The 27,334-nt window shown below is 39.6% G+C and overlaps 8 protein-coding genes across 17 annotated transcripts in view; 2 read left to right on the top strand and 6 right to left on the bottom strand.

Moving 5' to 3' along the window:
• Nucleotides 1-1,512, top strand: part of LOC6648956 (uncharacterized protein CG43867) — a 109,779-nt gene extending 108,267 nt beyond the window's left edge. For all 8 annotated transcript variants that reach the window (XM_023179497.2, XM_023179499.2, XM_023179498.2 and 5 more), the window contains one exon: nt 24-1,512. In XM_023179497.2, coding sequence (XP_023035265.1) covers nt 24-1,295 — 1,272 coding nt within the window. In that variant the 3' untranslated portion in view covers nt 1,296-1,512. The remainder of the gene's footprint in view (nt 1-23) is intronic.
• A 2,670-nt stretch (nt 1,513-4,182) lies between these two features.
• Nucleotides 4,183-5,673, bottom strand: LOC6648958 (vesicle-trafficking protein SEC22b). The gene is made up of 5 exons (XM_002071760.4): nt 5,552-5,673; nt 5,159-5,478; nt 4,961-5,070; nt 4,541-4,842; nt 4,183-4,365 (listed from the first exon to the last, which is right to left on the bottom strand). Exons 2-5 carry the CDS (start codon nt 5,231-5,233, stop codon nt 4,217-4,219), a joined length of 636 nt encoding a protein of 211 aa, XP_002071796.1. The 5' UTR covers nt 5,234-5,478; nt 5,552-5,673; the 3' UTR covers nt 4,183-4,216.
• Nucleotides 5,674-6,961: 1,288 nt separating this feature from the next.
• On the bottom strand, nt 6,962-7,888 carry LOC124460435 (formin-like protein 3). The gene is made up of 2 exons (XM_047011179.1): nt 7,113-7,888; nt 6,962-7,049 (listed from the first exon to the last, which is right to left on the bottom strand). The coding sequence occupies exons 1-2, from the start codon at nt 7,886-7,888 to the stop codon at nt 6,962-6,964; spliced, it is 864 nt and encodes a 287-aa protein (XP_046867135.1).
• A 965-nt stretch (nt 7,889-8,853) lies between these two features.
• LOC6648960 (myosin-2 essential light chain) lies at nt 8,854-13,913 on the bottom strand. Of its 2 annotated transcripts, XM_015177155.3 has the most exons (3): nt 11,572-11,687; nt 11,458-11,485; nt 8,854-9,816 (listed from the first exon to the last, which is right to left on the bottom strand). In XM_015177155.3, exons 1-3 carry the CDS (start codon nt 11,572-11,574, stop codon nt 9,404-9,406), a joined length of 444 nt encoding a protein of 147 aa, XP_015032641.1. In that variant the 5' UTR covers nt 11,575-11,687; the 3' UTR covers nt 8,854-9,403. The 2 variants fall into 2 exon arrangements, with proteins under 2 accessions (XP_015032641.1, XP_023035018.2); XM_023179250.2 differs by lacking the exons at nt 11,458-11,485; nt 11,572-11,687 and adding an exon at nt 12,245-13,913.
• A 180-nt stretch (nt 13,914-14,093) lies between these two features.
• Nucleotides 14,094-14,943, bottom strand: LOC111519316. 2 transcript variants are annotated; one of them, XM_023179472.2, is made up of 3 exons: nt 14,870-14,943; nt 14,439-14,808; nt 14,094-14,378 (listed from the first exon to the last, which is right to left on the bottom strand). In XM_023179472.2, exons 1-3 carry the CDS (start codon nt 14,941-14,943, stop codon nt 14,154-14,156), a joined length of 669 nt encoding a protein of 222 aa, XP_023035240.1. In that variant the 3' UTR covers nt 14,094-14,153. The 2 variants fall into 2 exon arrangements, with proteins under 2 accessions (XP_023035240.1, XP_023035239.1); XM_023179471.2 differs by having other exon boundaries at nt 14,094-14,808.
• Nucleotides 14,944-15,200: 257 nt separating this feature from the next.
• Nucleotides 15,201-17,712, bottom strand: LOC6648962 (N-chimaerin). Its single transcript, XM_002071764.4, has 4 exons — nt 17,434-17,712; nt 16,206-17,378; nt 16,030-16,135; nt 15,201-15,684 (listed from the first exon to the last, which is right to left on the bottom strand). Exons 1-4 carry the CDS (start codon nt 17,531-17,533, stop codon nt 15,525-15,527), a joined length of 1,539 nt encoding a protein of 512 aa, XP_002071800.1. The 5' UTR covers nt 17,534-17,712; the 3' UTR covers nt 15,201-15,524.
• Nucleotides 17,713-17,839: 127 nt separating this feature from the next.
• LOC6648798 lies at nt 17,840-19,089 on the top strand. The gene has a single exon (XM_002071765.3). It carries the CDS (start codon nt 18,054-18,056, stop codon nt 18,915-18,917), a length of 864 nt encoding a protein of 287 aa, XP_002071801.1. The 5' UTR covers nt 17,840-18,053; the 3' UTR covers nt 18,918-19,089.
• Nucleotides 19,090-19,612: 523 nt separating this feature from the next.
• The window catches only part of LOC6648799 (homeobox protein B-H1), a 43,388-nt gene continuing 35,666 nt past the window's right edge, over nt 19,613-27,334 (bottom strand). Inside the window, exons 4-6 of the mRNA XM_047011268.1 lie at nt 21,917-22,106; nt 20,218-20,809; nt 19,613-20,153 (exon numbers count right to left, since the gene is read on the bottom strand). Of these exons, the coding sequence (XP_046867224.1) occupies nt 19,841-20,153; nt 20,218-20,809; nt 21,917-22,106 (1,095 nt within the window). The 3' untranslated portion in view covers nt 19,613-19,840. The remainder of the gene's footprint in view (nt 20,154-20,217; nt 20,810-21,916; nt 22,107-27,334) is intronic.

Below are 27,334 nucleotides of genomic sequence, written 5' to 3' on the forward strand. Positions count from 1 at the left end.
TGATTGATCATTATGCCTTGCAGGTGGTTTCGTTCGATGGATCGACAACAATCGAGGAGTTCCAATCGACATTGGCCCAAGAGCTGGGCACCAGGGATGCCACCAATGGCTTTTGTCTCTTCAGCGACGATCCCATTGAAAAGGATCTCGAGCACTATCTCGAACCCTTGGCCAAATTATGCGATGTGATAAGCAAATGGGAAACAGCATTGCGCGAGAAGGGTTCTGGTAAATTTGAAAACTCTCGCGTCATCCAAATGAGCTATAAGAATCGTCTCTACTGGAAGCACACGATTAAATGTGAAACCGATAAGGAGCGCCTGTTGCTCTGCTATCAGACCAATGCCCAAATTGTCCAGGGACGTTTCCCTCTCTCCCGTGAACTGGCCCTGGAATTGTCGTCGCTAATGTCACAAATCGATATGGGCGACTATACGCATGAGAAATCCCGGGATGTTGGGCTTAAGGCATTGGATAAATTCTATCCGTATCGCTATCGCGATGCCCTGGGAGCCGATCAGCTGAAGGAAGTCCAAGAGATGCTCATATCAAAGTGGCTAATGCTGAAGGGTCGATCCACATTGGATTGTGTACGAATCTATTTGACCTGTTGCCGGAAATGGCCATATTTCGGTGCCTGCCTCTTCCAGGCGAAGCCGCGACAAAACGAGGCAGCGACTCAAGCACAAGCACAGTCCCCGGTGGCCTGGTTGGCCATAGCCGAAGATGCCCTCAATGTGTTGGAGTTGTCCACAATGTCACCAGTGGCAAGGTATCCCTATAGCACAGTGATGACCTTTGGCGGCTGTCAGGATGACTTCATGCTGGTGGTTAGCCACGATGATGGATCAGAGCAAAAGCTTTTATTTGCCATGAGTAAACCAAAGATATTGGAAATAACGCTGCTCATTGCGGACTATATGAATGCCCTGGGTCACACAGTGCCCGGAACTCCGCAAATGAATTCGCTGACTCGCAATGGGTCGCATCGTTCGTTGCGTGCCTCCCAAAGACCGGCAGCCACTTCGACAAATGCAACAACCACGGCGCATAACACACTCAATTCGCATGCCACGCACACATTGAACTCGACCCATTCGCATACATTGAGTAGTTCTCATCATGCAGGAGGCGGCGGTATCGGTGTGGGTGCCGGCAGTGGAGGCGGCGGTGGCAGCCATCCGGGCACTCTAAGCTCTGGTCATCATTATACACATCCGCATGCGCATCATCACCAGCATCAGCATCAGCCGGATATATTGAAAAGCACACCAGATCATCAGCGTCTCAAATAAACAAAGACAATGATGATGACGAGGACAACGACAAAGACGTAGGAGGGGAGAAGCAACTGTACATACTTAAGATTATTACTCTTTAATACTTACTCAACACTAGATAAACTAGAAGAAGACACAGATGCAAGAACAAGAAAAAAAGAAGAACCTATTCTTACCTAAGCTATGTAATTCATATATATATATATATATATAAACAACTACCTATAACATATATATACTGATATTATATATTTTTTTTGTATAGTTTTAAGGCTTACCTCTATATAAGGTATCAAACACAGAATCTCACTTATAAAAATTCAATTTTTTTTTATTTTTAACTATTATTTTTATAATTTATATTACATTTCTTTTGTACAGTGTGTGTACCCAACAAAAAAGAAAGAAAAAAAGAGAACAAGAAAATGGTTTTCCATTGCTTGGTAATCTCCCTCCATAAGCGAAACCAAACAGAAAAGTAGACGATGAATAGAAACTGCCTTTTTAAAAAAGTCAACAAAACATAATGCAATGATGAAATCTAAAAATGATATTAAAACCAAAAACGTTACTATGGAAATCTCACCAGATGAGAGATTTGGGATATGGGAATTTTCTCTATATATGCATGTAGGCATGTCTATATGTATATTCTCTCTAGATCGGTTTATATACATACGTAAACACGTGTATATATATAATTCATTAGTTCTTTCGTTCTCATAGCCAACCGAACACAGCCAGAGCTTCTAGTGAAACAACAAATTTTGTAATTTATACAAATGAAAATCAAAAATGAATAAAAATTTTAGCGGTGCTGTTCCCCATTTCGATTTGTAACTTCCATCAATACGATTAAAATCCTTCATAGATCTTCGCCCTCCAAAAGTAGTCCTATCAAAATTTCTCATATTCATGCACATATAAGCTAGAAATATACATAGTTCATGCAGGGGAAACAGTTTGAACAGACATTTTTCCTACTCCCTGGGTTCATACCCAAAGACTTTGCATGAAATATTCTTGCATTTTAGTGGAAAGACTGGAATTTTTCCACTAAGAAATTTACCCCGTCCGAGATAACTATTCTATTAGCACTTTTCCAGTTAAATATTTTTATATAAATATTTTGAATCTTTTAGCAACGTTTTAGGGAATTACCAATCGGAATGTGGAACAACTCCATATATATATTATATATATATAAATATATAGATATAGAGCAACATAAAAATGAACAAACCAAACACACAAAAAAAATGCGATACAATTTTGACTACATTCTACACCAAAACTCATAGGGAATATAGGGTATATCTATATAGATCAAATCAAAATTAGGTTCTTAAATTTCCCCTCCCACCCCTCTTCCTGGCCGCATTTCTCTTGCTCTTCTTCTCTTAATCTGTCAATGGGCTTAACCATTTTTTTTTTATCTGCTCCATTTTAATTTTTTACTTTTGATATTTTAATTTTAATTTTTGTTAAAAGTTTGGTAATATTGTATCCAATCATAAATATGGATATATACAAAAAAAAAACAAAGAATATTATAACATAAACCAAGTGTACATTTATTTATATATTTTTTTTTTTTTGTGTAACATTTTTGTCGAATGTAAAAACAAAAAACAAAACAAAAATTTGATATTAACAATTTATATCGATTGGACATATACACTATATATATAAATAAATAAATATATATGCACATAACATATATATATATATATCTGATATATGATATATCACGTATGTAGAAATGATCACTTAAAAAATCAAACGAAATATATACATATATGGGATATATATGTCGAAGTATGATGGAATTGTTGTAGTTTCATTGAAATTAAGTTTCTGAATATGAACAAAGACAACTTAATCTTTATCCAGATTTTCCATTATTTTAATTCAAAATAACAAATGTTGAATTTAATAGCATTAAAGTGAAACGACAATGGTAAGTAGTGAAAGCTTCGGAAAAAGGCTTAAGTTGGGGAACGAAACAGCTGCAAGATGAACCAATCGCTTTCCAATAAATTTTCAATGAATTTTTAAAATCTGCCAAAAAGTGACAGAATTACAGATTCGCAAAGTTAAGCGTTTCTAAGTAAGGTTATATATCAATTTAGCAATTTACCATATTTTCAACTGATATCAACATGGAAATAAATAAATATAATAACTTCGACACTCGGATAAGCTTAAATTAATTAATCTGAATTCCATTTTAAAATAAATGAGAAACCAAAAGGTTTCTAGTCATTATATATATATAAAGAAATGGGAATAATTTTCAATAAATCTAAGCAAGAAATTAGAGATTGCATATATAATTTTCCTAATTTCCATACAAAAAAGAATATACAATGCCAGTGTTGGTAAATTCGCCATAAAGAGTTGTAGAGCCAAAACGAAATAGAAAACTCTTTTGATTCCTGGATATATCCTTGTCATGAACTATGCCTTAGAACAACTTCCATCAAAATCCATATTTATGCGTAATTGTTTTTTCTTTAAACATTGTAAATTGATTTATTTCTCCTTAAACATTTCTAATATAAATTGCCTAAAATTGTAATTCCATATTTTTTCTGTCTTTAATTTTTTTTTTTTTTTTTGTTTCATATATATTTATGTATTTTATTAATGTCGCACATCACCCATCGATTTATCAGTTGCATTAGCTTTTTTTCACTTTTTTTTTCAAACTCTTAATTTACAATATAATTTTCTCTTAAATCAATCAACCGAAAGAAGATAACACACACTTATATTCAATTTTCAATGATCTAAAAACTAATCCACACAGAGAAAATATCAAATGAGGGAGAAAAGATATTAAAGAACAAACGATTTTACAAAAGCAAAAAAAAAAATCGGGTAAAATAATAGAGAAAAATAAGCGTTAAAGAAATGTGTCCTAGAACTTGGTATTACAAAACCCAAAAGTATAAAACAAACACTAGGAATATAGTGCCCAGAGCTGCTGCCTTCACATACATGGATTTACGATTTAATAATTTGGCATCTTTTTTGTATTTCTGTGACATCAGAGACAAATTTTGGGTTTTCGTATCGAGCTCTGTAATTGGGAAATGGGAAAAAGCATATTTGATTACGTATTTCGATTCATAAATTATTGCTGCACATCTATTTTTTGTATACACCTGTCAAAAAGACTCTATCCAGGGTATATCAAATTCGGCATGCCGAACTTTGTTGAGAAGATATGTTTTTTGAGTTTTTGAGATTTTTACCCGCTAAAACTGTGCCACGCTGTAGGACATCATCAATATTTTGCACCATTATTCTTTGGACGTCTTGCAACTGGGTATTAATGCTACTTATATTACGTCGACGATCTGTCAATTGCTTTTTCGACTTTTGTATATAGACATCGAATTCGATGAATGCGTAGGGTCGTGTCACTGAGTTCACTCGCCGTCCGTAATTTGCATGAAACTCTTTAGCCAAATCCTCCAAATAGTTGAAGGCCAATCGTTTGGAATACATTTTATCAACCATGACCAAGTAGCACACATCATTCTCGATTAGATAGCTGCACACAACAAAAACAAAAACAAAAACAAAAATAATGAAATTGGCCAACAAATGGAAAGTAGTAAGATGGGTTCAAAGGGTGCTCGATAATGAATCATCATCGCCATTTCACTCACTGGAATAGATATGGTCCTGTCTCAATGCTACTGCGCGCCGGAGAGTTGCTCCCCAATTTACGGAATAACATTTTAGCCTGGTTCTGATAGTCCAAAACACTGCGTCCGCTCTGTAAACATAAACATAAAATGTTAAAATGTTGATAATCATCAATGGAAAGTGAAAGTTGGATGGTGACCCCCACCACGACAACTGACCTGCTCATCGTCCTGCATGGTGCCCACCAGTGGCAGACCATCGCTGACACGGCCAATCATCGTTAATTGGGCCATTATGTGTTCTGTTAAATTCAATCTGGAGTCGAACTCGAAATCAGGACAAGATTCACTGCAGTTTAGCTGGCGTGTATCTACTCTCTCTTTTTTTCTTGCTAGCGCTATCAACTATCAACTAACGACTGGCCACGGCTACAGTTTGGCGCTGCCGCTACCGCTGCCTCTGCCTCCGTCTAGGCCTCTTGGTCTAGTGTTGTTGCTGGTGCTGGTGCTGTTTTTGTTGCTCGATTCCCATTCAGAGCCTACAATAATTCCATTTGAAAAGGGGAAGTTTGTAATTTTTATTTAAATTCAATTTTGAAATCAAAGGCTCACTTCTCTGTCTGTCCCTCTCTCATCAGGTGTGGTTCGTGGTCTTTTATTTCCTAGTTGGTCTTCGACATTGCTTCCGTTTCTGTGAAATTATGATTTTGATATATGAAATATTTGTTGTTGTTTTTGATACGAAACACGTCAGCTATAGTGTTGGCAAGAATAATCGATGTCAAACTATCGATACTGGCAAACATATCGATTATTTCAGCGCGCCATCGATAGAATTTGGAAAAATTGCAAAGATTATAAAAAAATCTCTCCCTCTCTTAACAGAAAACTTGAAGTTCCACTTTTTTAAATTTTATGGAAATGATATCCAAATTATATGGTCAATTCTAGTGAATGTCTATTCTATTTTAACAAAAGAAATTACACCAATAATTTCAGATGCATCAAAATTTCAAAATTTAATGGTTTTTACTTATTCAGTAATCAATTTTAAGCTTAAATTTAATTTAATAACATAAAAATCAGTAAAAAATAAAAGAGAAATAAGAAAAATAACGATTTGAATTTAAGTTTTTAAATATAACCGTTAACATGTCTTAATTGAGGATTCTTTTATTAGATGATTAAGATGAGAAGAATGTGCTTATTTCTGTCTGTTTACGTTTTTATATATACTAAATAGTCTTTCACATTTTGAGGTAAAGCTTGATAAAAGCTACATATATACTTATATACGTACCTCCCAAATGCATCCTAAAATTGGTTATTATCTATGCAACATTTGAGAAAATTTCCGATCATACTTTCTACTCTTCCTCAAATCTTTCTTCTGATTACAAGTATCGAAAATTTCCAAATCATAACCTACATACATACATACATATTTTTGAATAGATAATTGAACCCCACTACCTGATTCCTCATGATGACGCCCTCTTTTAATCATTTTCGACTTCTTTTAGAGTCATATTTTTTATCATAGACGGTCATAGCCTTACATTTTTTTATTGTACTTTATATAAATTAGATTTTGAGCATATGAAAGAGTCATTTTCAATTTTGCTTCATTTTATAATCAACAAGTGAGCTCCAAATAAACTCATCGAAGTGATTTCTGTTAAATCCAAATCCTTCAAATGCTGAGAAATGAAAGAATCCAATATCTAAAATAATTTTTAAATTGAGTTCACTATTATTCAAAAGTTGTTCAAGTACTTAAGTCGTCCCACTTGTTAGGTGCAACTCCCACCCATCTGTTCATGTATATCCCTGGTTCGATCTAATCTTCAAATCGAATTCCACATAGCAAAACGAGAGTTATTCATTTCAATTAAACCTATGACTGATGATGTATTTCGGGGTATAAGGAAAACATGAACTTAAATATAACAAAAAAAAAAACAAAAAATAAAAATACAAAACAAAATGCCATGAGAAACATATGGATTTTTGTTCTTTGGATTACTCTCGCCAATCGCCAATAATCTGTGATGAGGGAACCAATTCCAAGCGTCCAGGAGCATTGGCCAGATATGGAGGCAAACCAAATCTGTATATTAAAATGAGAAATGTTGTATGATATAGGAATATATATGTATGTGTAGAGCCTTACCTCGGACGAAACGAAGGTGGAAGGGAGGAAGCTGAAGCCAGTTTAGGTTTCTGTGGCAAAGTTGTCTTCGGTTTGGGCTTGACCAATTTGGGAGCCGGCGCTGAGAGCTCGGCTTCAATGCTGTCCAATGTGTTCTTCACCTGTTGCTGAGCCGGAGGACGAGAACGGGCCGAACCGGCCATCACCGGCAACGGCATAAAGCGGAAGAGTCGAGAAGCTGCCACTTCCGCATTGGCAGCTTCAGTGACTCCAGCTCCAGCTCCAGCTGCAGCAACTCCACCAGCTGCAGCTGCAACTCCTCCCAGTGGAGGTGTCCACATGGCAGCCAATTGGACAGGCACAAATGCTGGGAGGCGTACTGTTACGGGTGCACCTGGTGGAGGAATTTGCGGTGCTATAACCACTGGAGGAGGCGGTGGAGGTGGAGGAAGTACTGGTGTTGGTGGCGTCGGTGGAGGTGGTGGTGGTGGTGGAGGTGGCGGTGGTGGTGTAGGTGGAGGTGGAGGTGGCGGAGCAGGTGGTGCGATTGTCTCTGGTAGTTTACTCTCCTCTTCCACCTCGCGCCAGGCATCCAGCAGAGTTATCAGCTCATCCTTGCTCATGTGACCCAGTCCAATTGGATTTATGCCACCAAATGAACCAATCGTATTCCAACCCAGGCTTGGAGCCTCATAAAGGGATCTCTGGGGTCGCATCAAGAACAATTGCTGGCCATTGGCAGCAACTCCTAGCAGCAGCACCAGGCCAAGGACTAGCTCCATTGATAAAGTGATCATAACGCCTGATCACCTGAGTGGTTGCTCAACGTTTGCTGAACCCATTGAAGGTGGCTCTAGGTTTTTATACAATTTCCCAATTGAAAACCGAAAACGCAAAAAAGATGAAAATGACAAAACGGAAGTTTACGCACTTGCCAGAGATAACTGGTTATCCTCCTACCAACTCCCACTCCCACTCCCCGTGCTTTGGGGCCGGCAGTAAAATGGTCACTCTAAATGAACGCACTAAAAACTAAAATGGCCCAATATCAATAGAGACCCATAGTAAGCAAGAGACCCAGACCCTGGTCCTGGTCCGGTTTACGCGAACCGCTTTTCCTTTCGATATAAATCATGTTTGGAATGGTCTTTTTTTGGCCACATTTAGGGGCCAAGAGCTTGTTGGCCAACTATGTAACTAGTTGTAAATTGTCACAGATTTTTCTGTGAAGCAATTCGAGGAAGTGTTTATATTTTGTGGAAAAATGCTGCTCCGCCTTCGTTTATGAGGCATTTCCTTCATCTTGTGCCCAGCCTGGGGAGTGCTGTGGGTAATTAATCCAAATCCAAATCAATTTGAAAGCTAGATTAAGTCTCTCACCGATGGGTGAGAACCCCTTTGAGGAAATAAAAACACAATTTTCAGCCTTGGGTTTCATATAAGGTGGATTCTTATTTTTCTCTATTTTTTCAATTTTCTTTCGTTTATAAAAAGGCCTACAATTCAGTTATGTTTCCTGTTTATTATTTATTAAATACAAGTATTAAATTATTACAAAAAAAAGACACATGTAAAACGTTTAGAAATGCGCTTGTTATATGTAAATTGAATTACACTCTAATATATCTTCGTATAACGACCGATTTTAATTTAGAAATACTTCAGTTTTGGATAGACTTCCGAGTCTTACTGTGTAGATATATAGTATAAGATATAGATATAAATGGATATATGGTGATAAGAAACAAAAATGACGCCAGAATCTTGGTGTATAACAGATTTTATGAATATATATATAAATACATCTTTTTTTTTTGTACATACAATACATTTAAACATTTTAGATGTGTATGTGTGTATTTGTAAAGGTTTACAAAAGATGGAAGTGAAAGCAATTCAAAAACCAAAAAGATCATTTCGAATCGCTTTTGAAACATATGTATCTATATATTTAATTCGGAGCATTGTTATCGTCTTTCGATATACATCAGATTTCTATAGCCGAATCTTACACAAAAAATAAATGGTCGAACAAAAAAAAAAAAAGAATAGTTTGAATACAAACAAAATGTTGCCGTAGAAACTAAAGGTAGTTTTCTTTTTGGAATTGGATTTTCTTTCTTCGTTATTTTGGCGGAATGAACAACGGCGGTTAACTAGCTCGTGGCAGGTGTTTAATTAAGTGTATTATTATTGGATAGGTTGGTTGCTGCTGCTTCTCTAAGAGTAAGTACATCTGATCATATCCGATCTGCAATCTTCATCACCTGTTGTTGATGATGATGATGATGATTATGATTACGATGGAGCAGTTAACCGCTCATGACCATGTGCACGAACTCCTCGTAGTTGATATTGCCTTGCTGGTCCTCCATATTGGCCAACAGCTGTTCCACCTCCTCGTCTGTCAATTTCTCACCCAAGGTGGTCAACAGATGACGCAATTCGGCCGAGGATATGTAACCGCTGGCATCCTTATCGAAATGGCGCAGACCCTCAATGAAATCATCGGCGGTGTCGCCGGAGCGTGCCTTTGATATCGCCTGATATATAGGCAAAAAGACTTCAAACGAGATCCTCTCATCCGATTTCAATTGGTGTGTGCATTTCTTCACGTCCGATTCGGTAGGATTTTGGCCCAAGGCACGCAGACATTCACCCACTTGGCTCAATTGGATTTTGCCATCACCTCGATTGTCGAACAAATTGAAGGCCTCCTGGAATTCTATGGGAAGAAAAGAGGGAATCACACATTAGTATCTTAGGTTGAGTAGGAGTTGGATCGGTGGGTGGTGAATAGCAAGGAGGGGAGGAGAGTTTAGCCAAACCTTCCAGTGTGGTAAATGTGGGCTTCACATGATTAGTGTAGTAATACATAATAAATGTGTAGAAGGATGCTGAGATTGGGTGGTAACCGTTTCGCTGAATGATTTAAGTGCTACTGAGAGGAAGAGAGAACCTGCAACAGATGGCCTCATCCGAATCCATAGTGACAACTACAACAGATATTTTATGTGTGTGTGTGTGTGTGTGTGTTAAGTGCGTTTCGGTTTTTCACATACCCTAACCAGACTATTAAGTTTCCCCACTATAACCCAGACGATACATATGTGTTTATAGTGTCCTTTTGAAGGGTTAGTCACGTTTTTGAAAGAGATCTAACAATAAGTAACCTTCAACAAGGACATCCATCTGTACAAAATGATTAGAATTTCAGTATTGATTATCACATTAATCTTTCTTTTTTTCTTTTAAATGATACGCTATCAAGAATGTTATCTTTTAGCCATGCCAAATGACATAATCGAAGAGATTACCCGATATTCTTGGGTTTTCTTCTACGGTAGACCGATTTTACATGTTTTTGAAAAGCAATTTAACTTTAGTGTATACAATGAATCGGCTTGTAAATGCCGTCACAACATTGTGTGTTTTTTGTCAATATGTTATCAATGCGTTGCTCTCCACCATGCAACATGCCAAATATGGCCATAAAAATTGAATATTGCCATTTTAGGTAATGACTAAAAAGCTCCACTGAAACACAACAACTACAACAATGGGGCGGCGACGGCGCTAAGGCGGTCAGTCAAGATGACGTCACAAGAAGCGAATTCGAATTCGAGTTAAACCGTCAATTGATTTTGATTAAGTTATCAATGAGCGAAAGAGAGAGGGCAAGAGAACGATTTGCTTGGCGGGCAGGAAGAACGGAAGGATGGAGGGGAGGTGTCTGATATAGTGGTGTTGGTGGTGATGGTGGGAAAGCGGGAGCCTTAAATGGCAACTTGCAACATTTTGCTTTTGTATAAATCAAAAGTCTGCCCACAGATGCAGCTCAGATTGGATGTTGCAGTCATGCAGTGATGCAGTGAGTCCTGGTCACCGGCTGGCTCTCTCGTTTTTACTGTCGCTCTCGCTCTCTTCCATCATAATCTAATCTTTTCATGTTGTTTTTGTTGTTGGTGGTGTCGCCGCTGCTGCTTGCCGGGTGAGTCATTAATGTGTTAAAGGCGAACCAGTTCGATCGGTTCGTTCCCCTCATCTTCAATTTTGATGTCTTTTTATCTTTATCTTTATCTTTATCTTTATCAATGATTCATGCATATGAGATGTGTAACATACTTTCACATACACATGGACACACACTCATACCACCAAAATTACACTCATACACACACACACTGAATGCGACAGACAACAAAAAGTTTTGCCAGCGCATGCAAAATTCAATTTGTTTCTTCTGTTTTCTTTCTTAAGACCTGAATTGTTGGCACTTTGAACTGCAACCCACAATCCACACCCACCCACAAAACGCACTCACACACACACATACGCACACGCTTACACACACAGGAACACTCACCAGCTAACTGATCCTCGGTGTAAGCTGCCTGTAAAAATAAAAATTGTACAAAACATTTGTCAAAAATTAGGTTTGTGGAAGATTTTTTCAATTCTCGGTTGGTATTCCACTTACCATATTGATTTGTGATTTTTGAGTAAGGGGGAAAAGAAAACAACACACAGAAAACACACGGGAAATACGAAGCAACAGCAAAAACAGTAACAACAGCGACGGTATTTATTTGACAAAATTCCGATTCTGTACTAGCTATCGATGATTTTGTCATCTCTATCGATTTTTTGTTTGGTGACTCAAAATCAGAGATGGCCGCGTGTCGGCGATTTTGCGTGACCGGCATAAAGAGTTATCGATTAGAGAATTAAATTGATTGTAAGTCAGAAAATAAGCAAACTATAGCTACTAATGAATTCTACGTTGAGGGAAAGCTCAAAAATTCTAGAGAGAAAAGTTTCTATAATTCCCCCAAGGTAAAAATTGGAGCTGCTAGGATTTCGAGTAAATTTGAAAAATAACTGTCAAAAACATTTTCTTTGAGCTTGCTGATTGTCTAAACCCTTGTTGAATTTGGAAAAAAAAAATCATGAAAATATTGATTTATGAATATACTTTGGCACGTATATATATATTTATAAGGTAGAAACCAATGAAACAGCAATACAATGGACCTAATTTGGTCAGACGATCCACTTAGTAAGCGACGGTTGCCAAAACCTCTGATGTGCATACATTCAATAATTTTTAAAAAATACGAAATACATATAGATTTTCTATATCTGTTTCATACCCGCAAGTTCAGCCTTCGATAGAGGCACATCGGCTGGTTCCGTGTCGTCATCCTGATCCCTTGGTGAACTTTCGGTGTCCCTGAAGAGCTTGGGGTCCATCGATACAGACCGCCTGGGCCGCCGCAAATTAGTTTTGGATATATTTAAGCGCTTTCCACCTATGACGTCCATCATGTTTTCGAGTGTTTCATCTTTAGTTAGGACTGGGATGTTTTCCTCGTCGGTGCTTGAACTTTCGTATTGGCTATCAGTGGCTTCAATGAATTCAAAGGTACAGCAGCTGCTATTGAGTAGAGTCCCGGGTAGCCATTCTCCGTTGGATGAATCTTGTTCCTGAGATTCATTGGATAACTCGTCAAGGCGTTTCATTGATATCACCTGATATTCGCTATTAAGATATGCTTTAATTTCAATCATGGACTTTTTCAGTTCCTCCAATTTCGCCTCGCAGTTGCAGCGACAATGGCACGATTCTCGTTCCGTCTCAATAGATGCGTCGCTCTTGGTTGGAGTTGCCTCCGTTCCTACATCGCAATAGGTTTTATCTGGCGTTGCCTCAGTCTCTGCATCGTAGTAGCTCTCAGCTACTGTTATGGTGCTCGTGGATATTTCGGGGGGCATAGAGACAAAGCTGCATATAGTTTCTGTCGATGCACTAGCAATCGCCTGTCCGTCGATCATTAATTTCTGTCCTTCGGCCATCAACTTTGCGTCCTCCTTTCGTACTAGCTCCACGCCTCTGGTAAATGTTTCCAGAGAAACATCATACATGCTTAGAGCGTAGCACAAATTTTCCAGCGTGTGATCGGGGGAATGCTCCGAATCGCTGTCATCGTAGCTGGATCCAAATCCAGCTCCAAGACCTACCATTGAAGTAGCCCTGTCCATTCTCGAACCTCTGACGGAAGTAGCCACATCCACCATAGTATTCTTATATACGCTTAGCGAGGACATCGTATTCTTATATGCGCCTTGCGAGGACATCAAAGTGGTGCAATTAATGCCTTGGGACGGCATCGATGTGCTCTTATCCTGTCTGTGGGCTACGTTTGTAGATGGCCCAGCCCGAGTAGACCTCAGCAGTCTACGCGGCACCATCCCCGCTGATTGCCCCGTCTGTACGGACTTATCCATGTCATAATGGAGATTTAACTTGGCCTGAGCCCGTTTCAGCACCAACATAGGCTCGCGACTATTCTGCCTATAGTCCCTTCTACCAGATGAACTTGCCGTCGAACTTCCCGTCGAGCTTTCTGTATCCTCCGAACTCTCGTATCGCTCATGCCGCACTTTTGGACCACCAGTCCTGGGATCCACCTCCACAATGGTTTTTGTGCGAATTGAACTGCTGGAAGATGTAGCATCATGCCTGTTCCTTGAGCAGGTCGGTCGTTCCATCTCGTATAACCCGGCTTGGTCTTCGTCTTCGTCTTCTACAGGCACCATATAAGCCAGTACAGGCCTTGGATTGAGGAAATAGATCGACGACGTGGTTTTTTTATGTTTTTTCGCGTGTGATAGCATTTTAAGCAAAAATCGCGTTTGACTTGTCGAAAAATTTGATACAAACAATTTTGTCACTTTAGATTCGTCTTAAAACTTGTAAATAATATAAATTATAATAAAGTAAAATTATTATGTCGAACTTGCGTTACGTTGGAAGGAGTAAAGTAGAATGAAAATGAACATGCTCTCGGTTTGGTATATTGACTTTCCAGCCTCCTATGATTAAAAAAGAAAACAGAAACCTGAAAATTCATTTGTCAAATTGGGAATTCAAACAGGCAGCGCCTACTTGATGAAAATTTACGATGATTTCAATGGAGTTCTAGAAAAATGCAAGAGATTAAATTATTTTGTCACGTCATTTTCTTCAGATAACATTGAACATGGAATTAATCGACTATTTTATGGGTAACGAAAGTTACGGTTCAAGCCATAGCAACGCTTCTTGTTCTCCGGACTACGATTGACCACTTCCAAGGGATTATCGTCATCTGAACTGTTCTCCGCCGCACCTTGTACGTTTTGGGTCTGGACATTATTGGGATTAGCTGTCGACACAGCACCATTGGTGAGAGGTGCAGTCTGCTCTATTCCAACCATTTGATCAATAACCTGTCCACAGCATTCCTGCAATACATTCAATGTCTCACCCCCTTGATTACCTTCTACGTTCACATAGGAACCTACACTGTCACCAGGATCTATAAGGAACACACGAGCATCATCATCGATATCCAGGGTGACCGTATCCTCGGGATTGTAATAGATTTCACCATTCGAGCCGGTTAACACAATTAGCGGCCCATCCTCCATGAGAATTTCCCGCACGGCTATTTCCTGCTCGGTAAACGGTTCCTCCAGCGTGATCATGTCATAGCTGCCGTCGGGTTGACGCCAAAACATAAACGAATGTACAACAGGTGCATTCGGATCCACATACTGCGGCTCCGATGGGACCCACCACTCAACATAGTTGACGCTTGCTGGCTGCCCATTGACTGGGTCAACTACCACATTTATGGCAATATTCGGACACTCTGGCTGAACTACAACCGGACTACAAATAGATGGAGGATCTTCAATCAATTCGCCTTTTTCCCTTGCACTTTTCTACTCACATAGCCTGAATGTTGGGACCATTGTTCACCCCACCGCTGGGATTAGTGTTCTCAGGCAACTGTTGCTTACTCATATTGGAATCTTCTGCTGCTATTTCAACTTAGTTTCCAATTCCAAAAAAAATCGAACTAAACGTTTTTTATGGATGACACTAGTATCAGCTCGAAATGGATTTGAAAAATTGATTTAAAGCAAGGTTTTTGGCCTGCTATGATTCGAATACTTTTAAAATTGGGTCCTGCGAAAAGGCTTATGCTAATTGGAAACAATGGAAATGATCAAGTTTAGTTCAATAAATATAAATCCGTATATTATATAATACGATTTTTCAAAATACATTTTGTAAATGGTTTCCAAATTCGATAAATTCGTACAATTTGCGTTTTAAGGATTTTCAAAATCATTATCTTAAAATTCTAGACTTGTTTTTGGTGGAATCATTGGGTGGTAGACATAGATTTAAATTAATAAATAAATACAAATATAAATATATATATATATATATATCTATATAAAGGTAAACTAAATTAAGATCTTCTCCACATCGGTGTAAGAGTGAGACAAACAAGAGACGTTCTTCCATCTTTCGTTCCCTCTTCTTTTCATTTGCTTAGCTGCCTTCAAGGCAAATATCCGGCTTCGCTTTCACATTGTTCAGGCAAATATTGTCTCACAATGTTGAATCAATGAGGATAGCATGAATATCTCCTCCGTGAGATTTGTCATATGCTGTGGTGTGGCTATCAATGTGGGCGCAAATACAGTAGCCAAATTGTGCTCATTCATTTTATTTACGGCGTAATGGGAGGCCACACTATAATACAAAAAAAAAAAAAATCAATCAGTATTCGTATTTATATAACATATGCGACACATCTGCATGGATATAGAGAGTTATGCCTACAAATATCTGTCTGTCTTATAGAAAGGTCTTCCAATTGGGTTTTCAGATATGTGTTATTAAACTAAGTTGCTTGCTAATGATGTAAGCAAAAACTATCTAATATGTGTTCCATGCAAAACACTATATCCGGGTAATCCCGTCAGATTTTCTTTGTTCAAGTAGGAGGAGAATAGCTGAACTGAATCATATCCATAGACTTGAGATGTGACACAGATGTGAACAATGAATGCATTGTTAATCAAGTCAATGGCTCACCGTTTCAAATGCTCTAGCATGTATTGCAAACAGCTATAATGAGCTGGAGGCAGATGACGCACTGCCTCTGACATCAGCTGCATCTGCTCCACTTGATTGGATTGACCTAGAAATGGCAAGTGAAAGGAATGACCATTACAGAAAGGAAAAGGCTTGAATATATACTCTATACTTACGGCCAGCATTCATGAAACTGGGATAAGCCTGGAATGTGATCAATGGTACTGGTAATAATCTCAGATAGAGCTTCAGTGTGCCAGCAATGACATTGACATTGCCATAGGCTGCCTCTGTCATATCAGTCTTCTCGCCATCTCGATCAAGGGCCAATTTGAGGGCCTCGATTTCATCGGCAAAGCCAGAGACACGATATATACCCTCCTGAAGCATTCCTCTGGCCTCCACCTCCTCCACACATCGTCGCACCACAAACGGAATCTGATGGCGTACGTCCAACTGTACCATGGTGGTCAGATCAGTGCCAAAGACACCGCGTATTCGCTTCAGATCGGGCACACATTTGGGCGGAACCAATTCGGAGCACTTGCTGTGGGCCACAAATCCACAGGCTTCACATTTAACACCCTGCGCAGTGAATCCCCATAGGAAATTTGCACAAAACTCACACCAATTGAGACCCTTGAAGGTGTGCACCTTAAAGTTATGCACTTTCTCATAGATCAATGGCATGGGATCCGCATCCAAGGCAAGGCTCTTACGTATTCTCAGACCCGCCTGCGTCGCCTGAGGCTGTGCAGACTCGGATTGTTGTTGTTGTTGTTGCTGCTGCTGCAGTTGATCCAATGGCTTGGGTTTCTCATCCTTTTCCTTGGCCACTTCTTCGGTTTTTCGCTTCAGTTCACTGGATAGGGCGCGCAATTTGCGCTTGTTAAGGGTCATGTAGGGACTCTGTTGGTAACAGTTCTTGGTTTGCTGATTGATTTGCTGTATGATTGGGCTAGCATGGAGTTGCATATGAAAATTGATGAGGCCATCGGCCACCATGTCATAGATGGTATCGAAACGTTTGACCTCCTCGCTTAGATAGTGACCACAGCCCGGCTTGTGGTACAATTTAAAATGCTTGACTTTGCCATTGTAAAGAAGACTCAGGGTGAAGTAGCCATCCGCTGTGGGACTGCGACGTATTAAATAGTTACTCTCCTGGGTATGATCTCCTCCTCCCAGTAACAATTGTTCGGCTTCGGCATGGCCCATGATGCCGTGATATTCCTTGCCATAAAGGCGTCTGGCTGATTCTTCAATTGCATCTTGAGGATCAGCATTCCGCTGAATGCGTTGGCATAACAACGGCTTGGGAGTAGGTGCCTCCAATTGGATTTTGTATACTGTGTGAGACCCATTTGAGCTTTCCAATTTGAATGTGCACTTACATTTACTTACATTCTGGCTTCCAGACTTTTTGAACTGGGGAACTGGGTTCACCCGCTCCCGTTCCCGCTGCTGTTCCTGCTGCGGCTACGGCTGCTCCACTGCGGGGCATTTCGAGTAAATGGATTTAAATCACAGTTAATGCTTAAAGCACTAATCAGTCTATTGGCTTTGTTTTTATTTTCGAATGCAATAAACAAAAGATTCATTAATACAAAAAAAAAAAAAAATTAAATTAAAATCAACATTCTTGTCAAGTCTGGCCAGTCTGGGCCCAAATGTTACAGTGCTGCCGTATGTCTTGCTGTTCAATGCGGTCGCTAGATGACGCCCATAAAAAGCATTTGCAGCGACACTGAAAATAGTGGTTCGCCCTCTATCTATCTTTTCCCAATCTTAAAAACTGTTTAGGGTCTGAGTAAACGTCCTAAAGTGTATCTCTCTGGATCTCTTGTAAAACTTGTTAACATTCCTACATCCGTTTCTACACTTAAAATATTTTGGCTGCCTTATTATTTTCCAGCGTCCCTAAAGATAAATATTTCGATACATTGATTCACATTCTCATTTGCCGTCTTTCAAAATTAACTTTGTAAATTTTCGGAAATTTTAGATCAAAATTTTTTTTAAAAATGTTGGCAAAACGGGCTGTGCCGAGTGACCAGAACGTTCATGTGCCCTGCAATCTTGGATTCTTCCACAAGAGATGCGAACTGCTGCACATGTTGCCGTTGGTGTCAATATTGCGGGAAATTTTCGATCTCTTTGTGTGGGATAATGAGAGTGAGTGCATCGCTTTGACAGACGTCCTGGATTGCCTGCGATCCATGGGCATGGATCCAAGCGAAAACTGGCTACACGCCAAGATGTCAGAGTTTGTGTATCGTGAGCGTAATCCTTTGGCTGGTGGAAAAATGCCCAAACGCGTTAATTTCGAGCTAGTTTTGACATTGTACTGCTGCCTGGCCAATTCACCAGAAACGAATGGAACTGCCAGCCGCGAGGAAATGCTCCAAAGCCTGCGTCTGTATGATAGAGGACAAACAGGTAAATTGGCGTATGCGTTTCTCCGAAAATTGCTAATGACAATGGGCAATGATCGCTTAACCGAATCGGAGGTATTCCATTTGCTCAATTCCTGCTCGGATCCAGCCGGAAATGTGTATTATGAGAAACTGGTAGATCAAATGTTTATGCGAGATAGGAATGCTGAGGAGAAATTACATCAATCAAAGATCTATCTGCAGGCAGTGGGTCGCAATGCCATAGACATGGATTTGTCGAAAAGGGATGACTTCATTGATGCCTTGCGGCAGGCGGATCCACAAAAGACGGGATTTATAGAGCCCCAACGATTGCTCGTTCTTTTGAATAGCGGCGATAATCAATTCTCATGCGACGAACTCGACCAGCTTACCAAAAGCATGCACGACGTGGGCCTTAAAAATCGTGGTATCGACTATAGGCGATTTCTAAAGTTCATTATGAATGATTAGAGTTGGAGAAATTGAGCACATTTCACTTTCACTTTGCCAGACCAATTGTTTCATTTACACAGCATTTTCTTCTTCCTCTTCTTTTTTTAAACAAACCATTCTTTTTAAATGTACCTAATAATCGTTAAAATTTGCCAATACAAAATTTGAATGACACAGCAGAAAAATTTAAGTTTGATGCCATTTCAAATGTATGGGTTGCTGGGAAAAAAAAGGGCACCCAAAATGTCTTAAATATAGAAACGTTTATTATGAATCTGGTCAAAGCGTCTTGGCAAGTTTTACAAGACGAGATCCTGTGTTAAACAATAAAATAATGCTAAAAATTAAGATTGGAAAATGATATATGTACATATAAAGCACCCAACTTTCTTATTAACAGAGCCCCATCGTTATACTGTTAATAACAGCACTGGTTCGACTTTGACCTTAGGACTTTTACTCAGACCTTAGCACTTTTTAAGATTGGGAAAAGATAGATAGAGGGCGAACCAGTATTTTCAGTGTCGCCAAATTTTGTAACATTTAAGCGCCATCTGTTGTTCATAATAAAGCTGTCAGTATAATAGTTTAGCGGGCGCAGTCTGGCAACCATACTAAAAGTAACGGTCAAACAATAATATTTAATTTATTCTGATGAAAAAAAAGTTATATCGAATATTTATTAAAAATATTATATTGTTATTTTTCCCATATATAATTTTCTTTACATCTAAAATGAACTTATTCGGTAGGTTTAAAATATGATTTAAAAAAAAATGGTTTGTCATCTGTTTGGTTAGCTGAGCAGTTGTCGTTGGAGAGGGAAGGGAGGGAAGCTATGTTGGTAGCTTGGGTTAGGGATTAAGGTAAGAGATCATTGCATCTTTTAATATATACCTATATATGTATATATATAATTAAATAAATTATTGCGTTAGATGTCACACATCTTCACTATTTGTCGAGTTTAGCTCCATTTTAATCAAATGTCTATTGCTGACTGCAATGGATGATGAAAGCGCCGGATGAGGGGAAGCAGCGGCAGGACCATTGCCATGACCAGGACCACCAACAGGCACTGGAGGCGACTTAATGCTGTTGTTATTGTACTCCTCCTCGTTCTTGAGCATATCACACTGGGCTTGAGCTTGGGCAACCGCAAAGTTTCGCACTTGCAGGAAGAGACCGCCATTGTTCAAGAGACGAGCCTGATGCTCCTGGGCCTTGGCGCGCAGACAGGCAATCGAATTGTTTCTAAGACACAGAAGAATACGTATGTATATAGAAATCATCAAAGAAAGAAACTAATGTTTCTCACCTAAACGCATCCGGATCGTGCTCCATTAGGGCAGCAGCCAAGTGATGCGATGTCACCTGTTGCTGTTGTTGTTGTTGTTGTTGTTGCTGTTGGTGTGCGGCTGCTGCAGCTGCTGCCACTGCAGTATTCATAATCAAGTGGAAATCTTTGCTTGAGGCAGCTGCCCCCGCCCCAGCCGCATTGGCTGCATCCAACAAAGGATGATAGCTTGGTGTTGGTGCAGTTTGTCCCACTGCTCCACTGCTGGGCATATAGTGTCCATGCGATTGCTGCGGCGATGGTGAACTCATCTCAATGGGCGGTGAGCCCGAGCTATTGGTATTCCCGCCGCCAGTGGGCGTGGTGGCAGCCGAAGAGGCTGCCGCATAGCCACTGCTGCCATGCGGCGTGGTCGATGTTGGCGGCGCTGTTGACACGGTTGTCGGACAACTGCTTGGCGCTGGACTGACCACATTTAGAGATTCGGTGGATGAGCTCAGGGCACGCAATTCATCCGAGTGCGCCGATTTGGATCCAGCGGAATCTTCGTGATCACTAACGCCGGAGTCATCCCTAAGAGCGGATTGAGCTTCAATTGATTTCCGATGCATGCCTGAAAAAGAGACAAAAATACTATTTTAAAGGGAGACGGCAATGGAAGAAGAGTTTTACTGGAAAGGGAATAGTTGCGAGATCTTAGTTGAAAATTTCCTTAAAAAGAAGGAAAAAAAATAAAAAATAAAGTCTCTTAGGCATTTTCTCTACTATTTAAACGATTAATAGAACATTTTGCATAATTTTTAATAAACTCTAATTATAATTTCCATCTAAATCATGCGGTCTTAATAAAATTGCCAACTAATTTGACAAGTTAAACTTAATTAAAATCGCTCAATAAATACCCAAAGCACACGCTCGCACAGAACGAGTGAGAGGGAGATGGAACATATAGTCACACCACCCACAAAGTGTTTCCTATCTAAATCCTCGTTAAGCCACTTAACGGCCCAATACTTTGAAATTAATTTGTGAAAAGAAAGAGAGCTCACTCAACTGGGATTGGGAAGAAAGGAAGTGAACTTATATATGTATGTGTATGCCACAAACAATGGGACAATAGATAAGCGATAAATGCCAAAATAAAATAAGAACTGCCCCGTACACCCCCCGCCAGACCATTCGAAACTGGTAACCGGGCAAACAGACAACAGACAACGCCTCACCCTTCGATCCAAGCGAAAAGTTCAACCAACCCTCCTCCTCGGTTTGGTCTCGCGTGTGCATTTTGCATTTATTAAGCGATTATTAACAAATAAAAGGATCGAAGCGGAGGATTCACCCTCCATAGACACGCACAGAAGCCCTGATGGGCACTTGTTCCTCATTTCCCATTCCAATGTCTGCCCGTCTCCCTGCTAATCCGCAAAGTCATTTCGTCGAAATGTACCAAACATATGACAAAATAAAGACAAAATAGTGTGAGAGATTCGACGATTCGTTCGCCAAATATGCTCACAATTTTCACAGCGCTTTATTCGCTATCTATTTTATAATCCCCCTGGAAAATTTAATTAAAAACTCTCTTAGATCTTCTTCGTTTAAAAGAAGCTCTGAGTGCGAGTGTGTGTGTGTGTGTGTGCGTGTATTTGTATTTGTATGTGTTGGTTTAGTTAACTAAATTTGTAAGTGTTGGAAAGTTCGATATGATTGTTGCATTTACATTTCTGTTCCATACCTAGTAGCCAGGGTGCCACTGCATCGTTATCCTTGGCCGATTTCAATATGGTGTCCGGCAAGGGCAACGAATGCCTCACCATTGCCCCATATAATCCATATTCAGCCATTATGGTGCTGCCGCCCCACACCTTTTCCGTCTTTCGCCATTTGGCACGCCGATTCTGGAACCAAACCTGTAAGCAAGAGTTCCAAATAAATGAATTGACATTGATTAGGAGTAAAAATATGATAATGATGTGATTATGATGGACGAAAAGTCTCTTAGTCTTTATTTTAAATGGGCTAAATTATTCTCCTCTCCGCTCAGTCTCTTTGTTTCAATCTATCCCTTTCTTTTAGGTTCTCGGCCATATGGCCATGAGCAGCCATGCAAATTGAAAAAAAAAAGTGGAAAACCCATTCAAATTGGAAACGCTGCAAAATGAGGCAGGCGGGGGGAAAATGTAAATTGAATGTTTTTTAAATGCTAATACTCGGACTATGAAAACGCTTAAGCGACAAAGATGGCACCCACTTCTCGAATTGTATCTACATATATGATATATGTATGTGTGTATATAAGGTGTCCTGTATCTCGGCCAGGCGATGACAACATGACCATCATGGACTTGGGTTTGCCTTTGTGTGTCTTTGGGTCTCTCCACACATAATGGCGAATGGCGAATGGCAAATAATATACATATATTCGCATATTCGCATATAAGTGACCAAATTAGATTATCTTCCAAAACATTAAACCGATTCTTAACATTAAATGTTGATCACAAAAGGCAAACCAGAAGCAGCGGCAACAACAACTGTCACAATAAAAGGATTTGCCACGACAACAGGGCAACGAGCACACTTAACAAAAAAACACACACACACATGGGAAGGAAAGACCCAACGACTTTGAAATACTCTCTATGCAGAGAAGACGTATAAAAAACTATAGAGAGGATAGAAAAATTGCTCATTTCACTCGATGAAACCAGAAGGAAAAGCGATTGACCCTTGAGGCAGGGTATGAAAAAGGATTTAACTTTGACTTCAACCCTCTGCAGACAAGGAATCATCACCCTCTACTTTTTTGATTTTCTCTCTCCCCCTCTCTCGCTCTATCTCTCTCGCTCTTACCCCAAAAAAAAAAAAACGCAAAGACTGAAAAAGAAGTCATCATTTTTCTGGTCCATCAAATCGTTTAGTTCTGCTATTAGTCATGTGCGCAACAAAAAGTTGGTAGAAAAAAAGCAAAAACGAGGAGAAAACGCCGCCCATCGATGGAGGAAGGGAGGGCAGTGGGTTGGCGGAGGGGTAAAAGTCGACAGAAGGGAGCAAACCAAGTGAAGTGGCTGTTCCTTCGTCCAGTTCTCTATGAAAATTTATAATATAAAAAGCAAAATATGCAAAATAGGAATGAAGAGCTATTGGTAAGAGACCGTGAAGGGAAGGGGGAGGAGAGGCAGAAATATGAAGATGAGCAAGAGGAGAAAGTGGGCAACTTTGGTATGCCTTTTGCACCATGACGGCGACACATTTTTTCCTTTCTCCCTCAACTCGTGCTCCTCCTGGCCCCAAATGGTGCTCCTGCCGCTGCTGCTCCTCTTCAATTCTTGGCACGATTTAAAGGATTTCCCTCCATAACGCTACAAATCGTTTGGCTTGGTTTAAGTGGGCACCGACAAACGAAGATAAAATACTTTGGCTTTTGGTTGTGTCAGGTTTTCCTTCACTTCCTTTTACGCCCTGCCTTCCTAGGGGTTTTTCTTTTTGGATGAGAAAAAATGAAATGACGTTTCTGCCACTTGGCTAAGGTTATAAATCTGTAAGAATGAAGTAGGGAACAGTCAGCCACTCAGCCAGCCTCTGGGCTCACATCTCAGCTCCTCCCTACAGAGAGTTCAGTTGCGTCCCACAAAATTTACGACAAATTTTTTGGCCAACGAATTGGTGTTTCCTTTTTTTCCTTTTCTTTTTCTCTTTTTCTTTTGGCAATGATTTAAGCTTTTCATTTTTTCGGAAATTTATTCATTTAAGATCAGCCTAAAGGTGATATTTTCTCTTCTTAAATTGTTAAACTAATAATTCAGAGTATTTTCATTGGACAAGATGAACTTTTTAACAACAATTTCGTTGGCTAGTGTATAATAATTGGATTTATTATACTAATTATAATATATTTAATATATATAGGTATATATGTGTTATAAAAAGTATTAGCTTCATATATTTTTAATAGAGTTTAGAGACAATACATCATTTGGAATTGGTCAGCTGATTTGGCATTAATATAGACTCTCCAAGATCTTCTAAAGTTTTGTAGAAATAGTTCCTATCCTTTTGAAAGTATCCAACGGGTTCCGCAAAAAGGTTTATCATTTCTTATTAATGATAAGGTTTAAAGTGTTTGTCAAGAAAAGACACCTTCTATTAGGTATACCTAAACATTCACTGTTTCAGACTCATAGCAAGAGTCTTTGTACGTCCTTTGTTCAAGGATGAATTTCATGAGATTTGAAGGAATCTTTTCTAACAATTAGTGTGTCTCAAATTACCTGCCAAATGCTTTTTAAGTGCTGTCAACTTGCTGCCAAATTAATTTCGTAAGCAACACACACCTACACACCTAACGATACATCCTATATATATATATATATATATATATATACTCTATACACATGCTCAAGTGTACACACTGACACAATATCCACAGGAAGAGCAATGCCAAGGCACAGGAAGGGGCAGAGGCAGAGGCAGAGATAAAGGCAAAGGCAGATTAAGCGATGGTCCAGGAGAAGAGAGCGAATCAAGTCAAGGCAACACTGGGGCAGGCCGGTGGGGGATACTCCAGAGGGAGCGGGGAGTAGACTGGCAGATTCAACTTGGGCCTGGGCCCTGGCACTGGGCCTCGACCTGGGCCTGACTTCGAAATCAAATTAATCCGGTTTGTTATTTCATCATGCAACATCAACGTCATCATCATCAGTTGCAACAACAGACAAAAGGCAGTACCAACAGCAACAACAATTTGCAATAATAAATAGCAGCACACACACACACACACTCTCACACACATACAAAGCTTACACACCAACACACGAACACTGTGTGAGAGAGAGAAAATGGAGTCGGGTCGGCTGCTAAAGGAGCGGAAAATTTCATTAACAAGGCACACACAGGCGGGATAACAACAACAACAACAACAACAACAACAACAACAATTTCATCCGCCTTCTGTTGGAGGCCCTTACCCCAATCCCCTGTTTTTGGTAAAGCGTTTCGTCCGGTGCGTCAGCGCTTCCTTCCTTCTGCCCTGTTTCAACTCCTCTTCTGTGATAATTTAATCAACTCTCATTGAATTATATCATTTTGCAATTTGCCAGTCGGTCCCAAACAAGACACCTCTCCCTCTCTATCTCTTTTTCTTTCTCTATCTCTATCTCTTTCTGCCCCTCTATCCATCTCTTCATTGCCATCGCCCTTCTCCTATCAGGCCTGTAGCCCAAAAATTCAATCGTCATTATGATACCCCGAAAAATGGCCCCAAAACCAACTTAATCCAGCCCATTCCATTCAGATACAAACACCTAACCATTGCAGCCATTCCATGCCATCATCATCCATCCATCCATCCATCCATCCAGCCATCTATCCATCTCAGTTCATTTTGAGTGCGGAAATCAAAATAGGAAATGCCATAAATTTTCAAAACGGAAATTCACTTTCCAGTTTTGGTAGCGTACTGAATGACGTGAGGGAATTGAGTTTAGGTGCCACTGGCACACACACACACACACACACACACACACACACACCATCTTCTTTCTCTTTTTTTTATGCCAGTGAATATATTATATGATATGTATTAGTTTCTTTCACAGTACTTTTTCCACTACTCTCGTTATTTACATGTTGAAACTGTTAAACCAAATACAAATGAGACAAGGCATATTTAGGTACATAGATATGAATGGTGAAACATTGCAGAGTTGTGCTCCGCTTTAATCCACTAGGGTTCTCCATTCTTTCAGTAATCCGTCCAGTCCAATGTCAGTGCCACTGTGCTATATCCTCCCATTGGTTGCCCCTAGAGTCCGGTGTCTAGGCTCACTGACCAGAAAACACTCACAAACTAAGTAAGTGTCCCGTTTCTGGGGTATTCTTCATCCTACAGAATTCCTTCTGTTAAAGAGGAGTCCTTTCCTTTGAGTGTTTGTCCAATGTTACAGACAGTTTTGTGATGTCCTTCCAAGTCCACACTGTGAGTTGAGTTAGATCCCAACATGGCAAGCTTTTTCGCCTTTTCGGGGACAGGTATTCAAGACTTACTGCCCTAACCGAGTTCAACCAGTCTCTACTCTCGGACTTCAAGTTTAAATTGACTTTGATTGTGATAATCCTGTTTTTGCTTTCTTTGAGGCTATGCAGGTTCTTTCAAGCTGTGTCATTGGATAATCTGTTTTTTCTCTCCAGAGTGAATCGTATCCAACAGTATCCTCTGTTACTTGGTAGCTAATAGTTTCTACCTTTTAAACTGAGCCTTCCAAATGCGACTGCAAGTTTGATGAGAAGGTCGATAAAAAGGATATCAAGAACCAGATTAAGTGCCGTCGCTGAACATGAACAATTCCAGCCAGTGGTAGAGGTGGAGAACTATCGATGGCACTATCGTCACTGTCGTTGGTTTCGAAAAAACTATCATCGACTATCGATGGCGTCCACTATCGATATTTCTCCACCTCTAGCCAGTGGTAGCTCAACAATCTGATTTTAGGATCCTGGAGAGTTTATTGATTTTATATTTCCTTGAATCATACAAGTCAAAGGCGAGGTAACAATTGTGCAAAACAATCTACCAAATTATCTTCATACCCCAAGTTATTCCAACGGTTTTCCTAAGTGAATAAAAGGCAAAGCAGGTCTTCCTTAGTCTTTTCTCAATATTTAGTTTCTATATTAGTATCTGGTCTAGTATAACTTCCGGACACTTAGCTTTATCTAATTATGTTTGAAAGTAAGCTGTGCTCTCTCTATTTTTGGGTTGAAATCAAAATTTTGTTTGACTTGTAAAGAGCATTAGCTCCCAGTCATTCAATATTTTGAGGGCCTGATTTCTAAAACTGGTGAACACATCCGAAAACCTCCCCTCGACAAGAATAGTCATCGGCTTAATCGATGGTCTTCACTGGTACAAACTTAACTCCTTTTGAATGCTGTTTTACACTTTTTAATCATCTAATCTAAACTATCCATGTAACTATTTATTATTTATTTCTAGATTGATAACTTTAATCTCATTGTTAGACAAAAATTACATCCATACACTAGCCTGGTATCCTCGATTTTGCTTGCCTAAATGACTGGGCCACTTAGACAACTTATCTACCGAGGACAATGCGCTGGAAAATTAATTTGTAAAGTA

Source organism: Drosophila willistoni, assembly GCF_018902025.1.
Source record: "Drosophila willistoni isolate 14030-0811.24 chromosome XL unlocalized genomic scaffold, UCI_dwil_1.1 Seg141, whole genome shotgun sequence".
NCBI classification, from domain to species: Eukaryota; Metazoa; Arthropoda; class Insecta; order Diptera; family Drosophilidae; genus Drosophila; species Drosophila willistoni.

Excerpts from the sequence above, each read along its gene's own strand:
- LOC6648958 (XM_002071760.4), bottom strand. The coding sequence starts at position 5,233 with ATGGCCCAATTAACGATGATTGGCCGTGTCAGCGATGGTCTGCCACTG. Across the intron at positions 4,843-4,960 it reads ACAGGACCATATCTATTCCA|CTATCTAATCGAGAATGATG; the intron begins GTGAGTGAAATG and ends TGTTGTGTGCAG. Across the intron at positions 4,366-4,540 it reads GCGTGGCACAGTTTTAGCGG|AGCTCGATACGAAAACCCAA; the intron begins GTAAAAATCTCA and ends TCCCAATTACAG.
- LOC124460435 (XM_047011179.1), bottom strand. The coding sequence starts at position 7,888 with ATGATCACTTTATCAATGGAGCTAGTCCTTGGCCTGGTGCTGCTGCTA. Across the intron at positions 7,050-7,112 it reads CCACCTTCGTTTCGTCCGAG|ATTTGGTTTGCCTCCATATC; the intron begins GTAAGGCTCTAC and ends TTTAATATACAG.
- LOC6648960 (XM_023179250.2), bottom strand. The coding sequence starts at position 13,769 with ATGCTATCACACGCGAAAAAACATAAAAAAACCACGTCGTCGATCTAT. Across the intron at positions 9,817-12,244 it reads ATCGAAGGCTGAACTTGCGG|AATTCCAGGAGGCCTTCAAT; the intron begins GTATGAAACAGA and ends TTCTTCCCATAG.
- LOC111519316 (XM_023179471.2), bottom strand. The coding sequence starts at position 14,943 with ATGAGTAAGCAACAGTTGCCTGAGAACACTAATCCCAGCGGTGGGGTG. Across the intron at positions 14,809-14,869 it reads GGTCCCAACATTCAGGCTAT|TCCGGTTGTAGTTCAGCCAG; the intron begins GTGAGTAGAAAA and ends ATCTATTTGTAG.
- LOC6648962 (XM_002071764.4), bottom strand. The coding sequence starts at position 17,533 with ATGCCCCGCAGTGGAGCAGCCGTAGCCGCAGCAGGAACAGCAGCGGGA. Across the intron at positions 17,379-17,433 it reads AAAAGTCTGGAAGCCAGAAT|TATACAAAATCCAATTGGAG; the intron begins GTAAGTAAATGT and ends GGTCTCACACAG. Across the intron at positions 15,685-16,029 it reads ATGCTAGAGCATTTGAAACG|TGTGGCCTCCCATTACGCCG; the intron begins GTGAGCCATTGA and ends TTTGTATTATAG.
- LOC6648798 (XM_002071765.3), top strand. The coding sequence starts at position 18,054 with ATGTTGGCAAAACGGGCTGTGCCGAGTGACCAGAACGTTCATGTGCCC.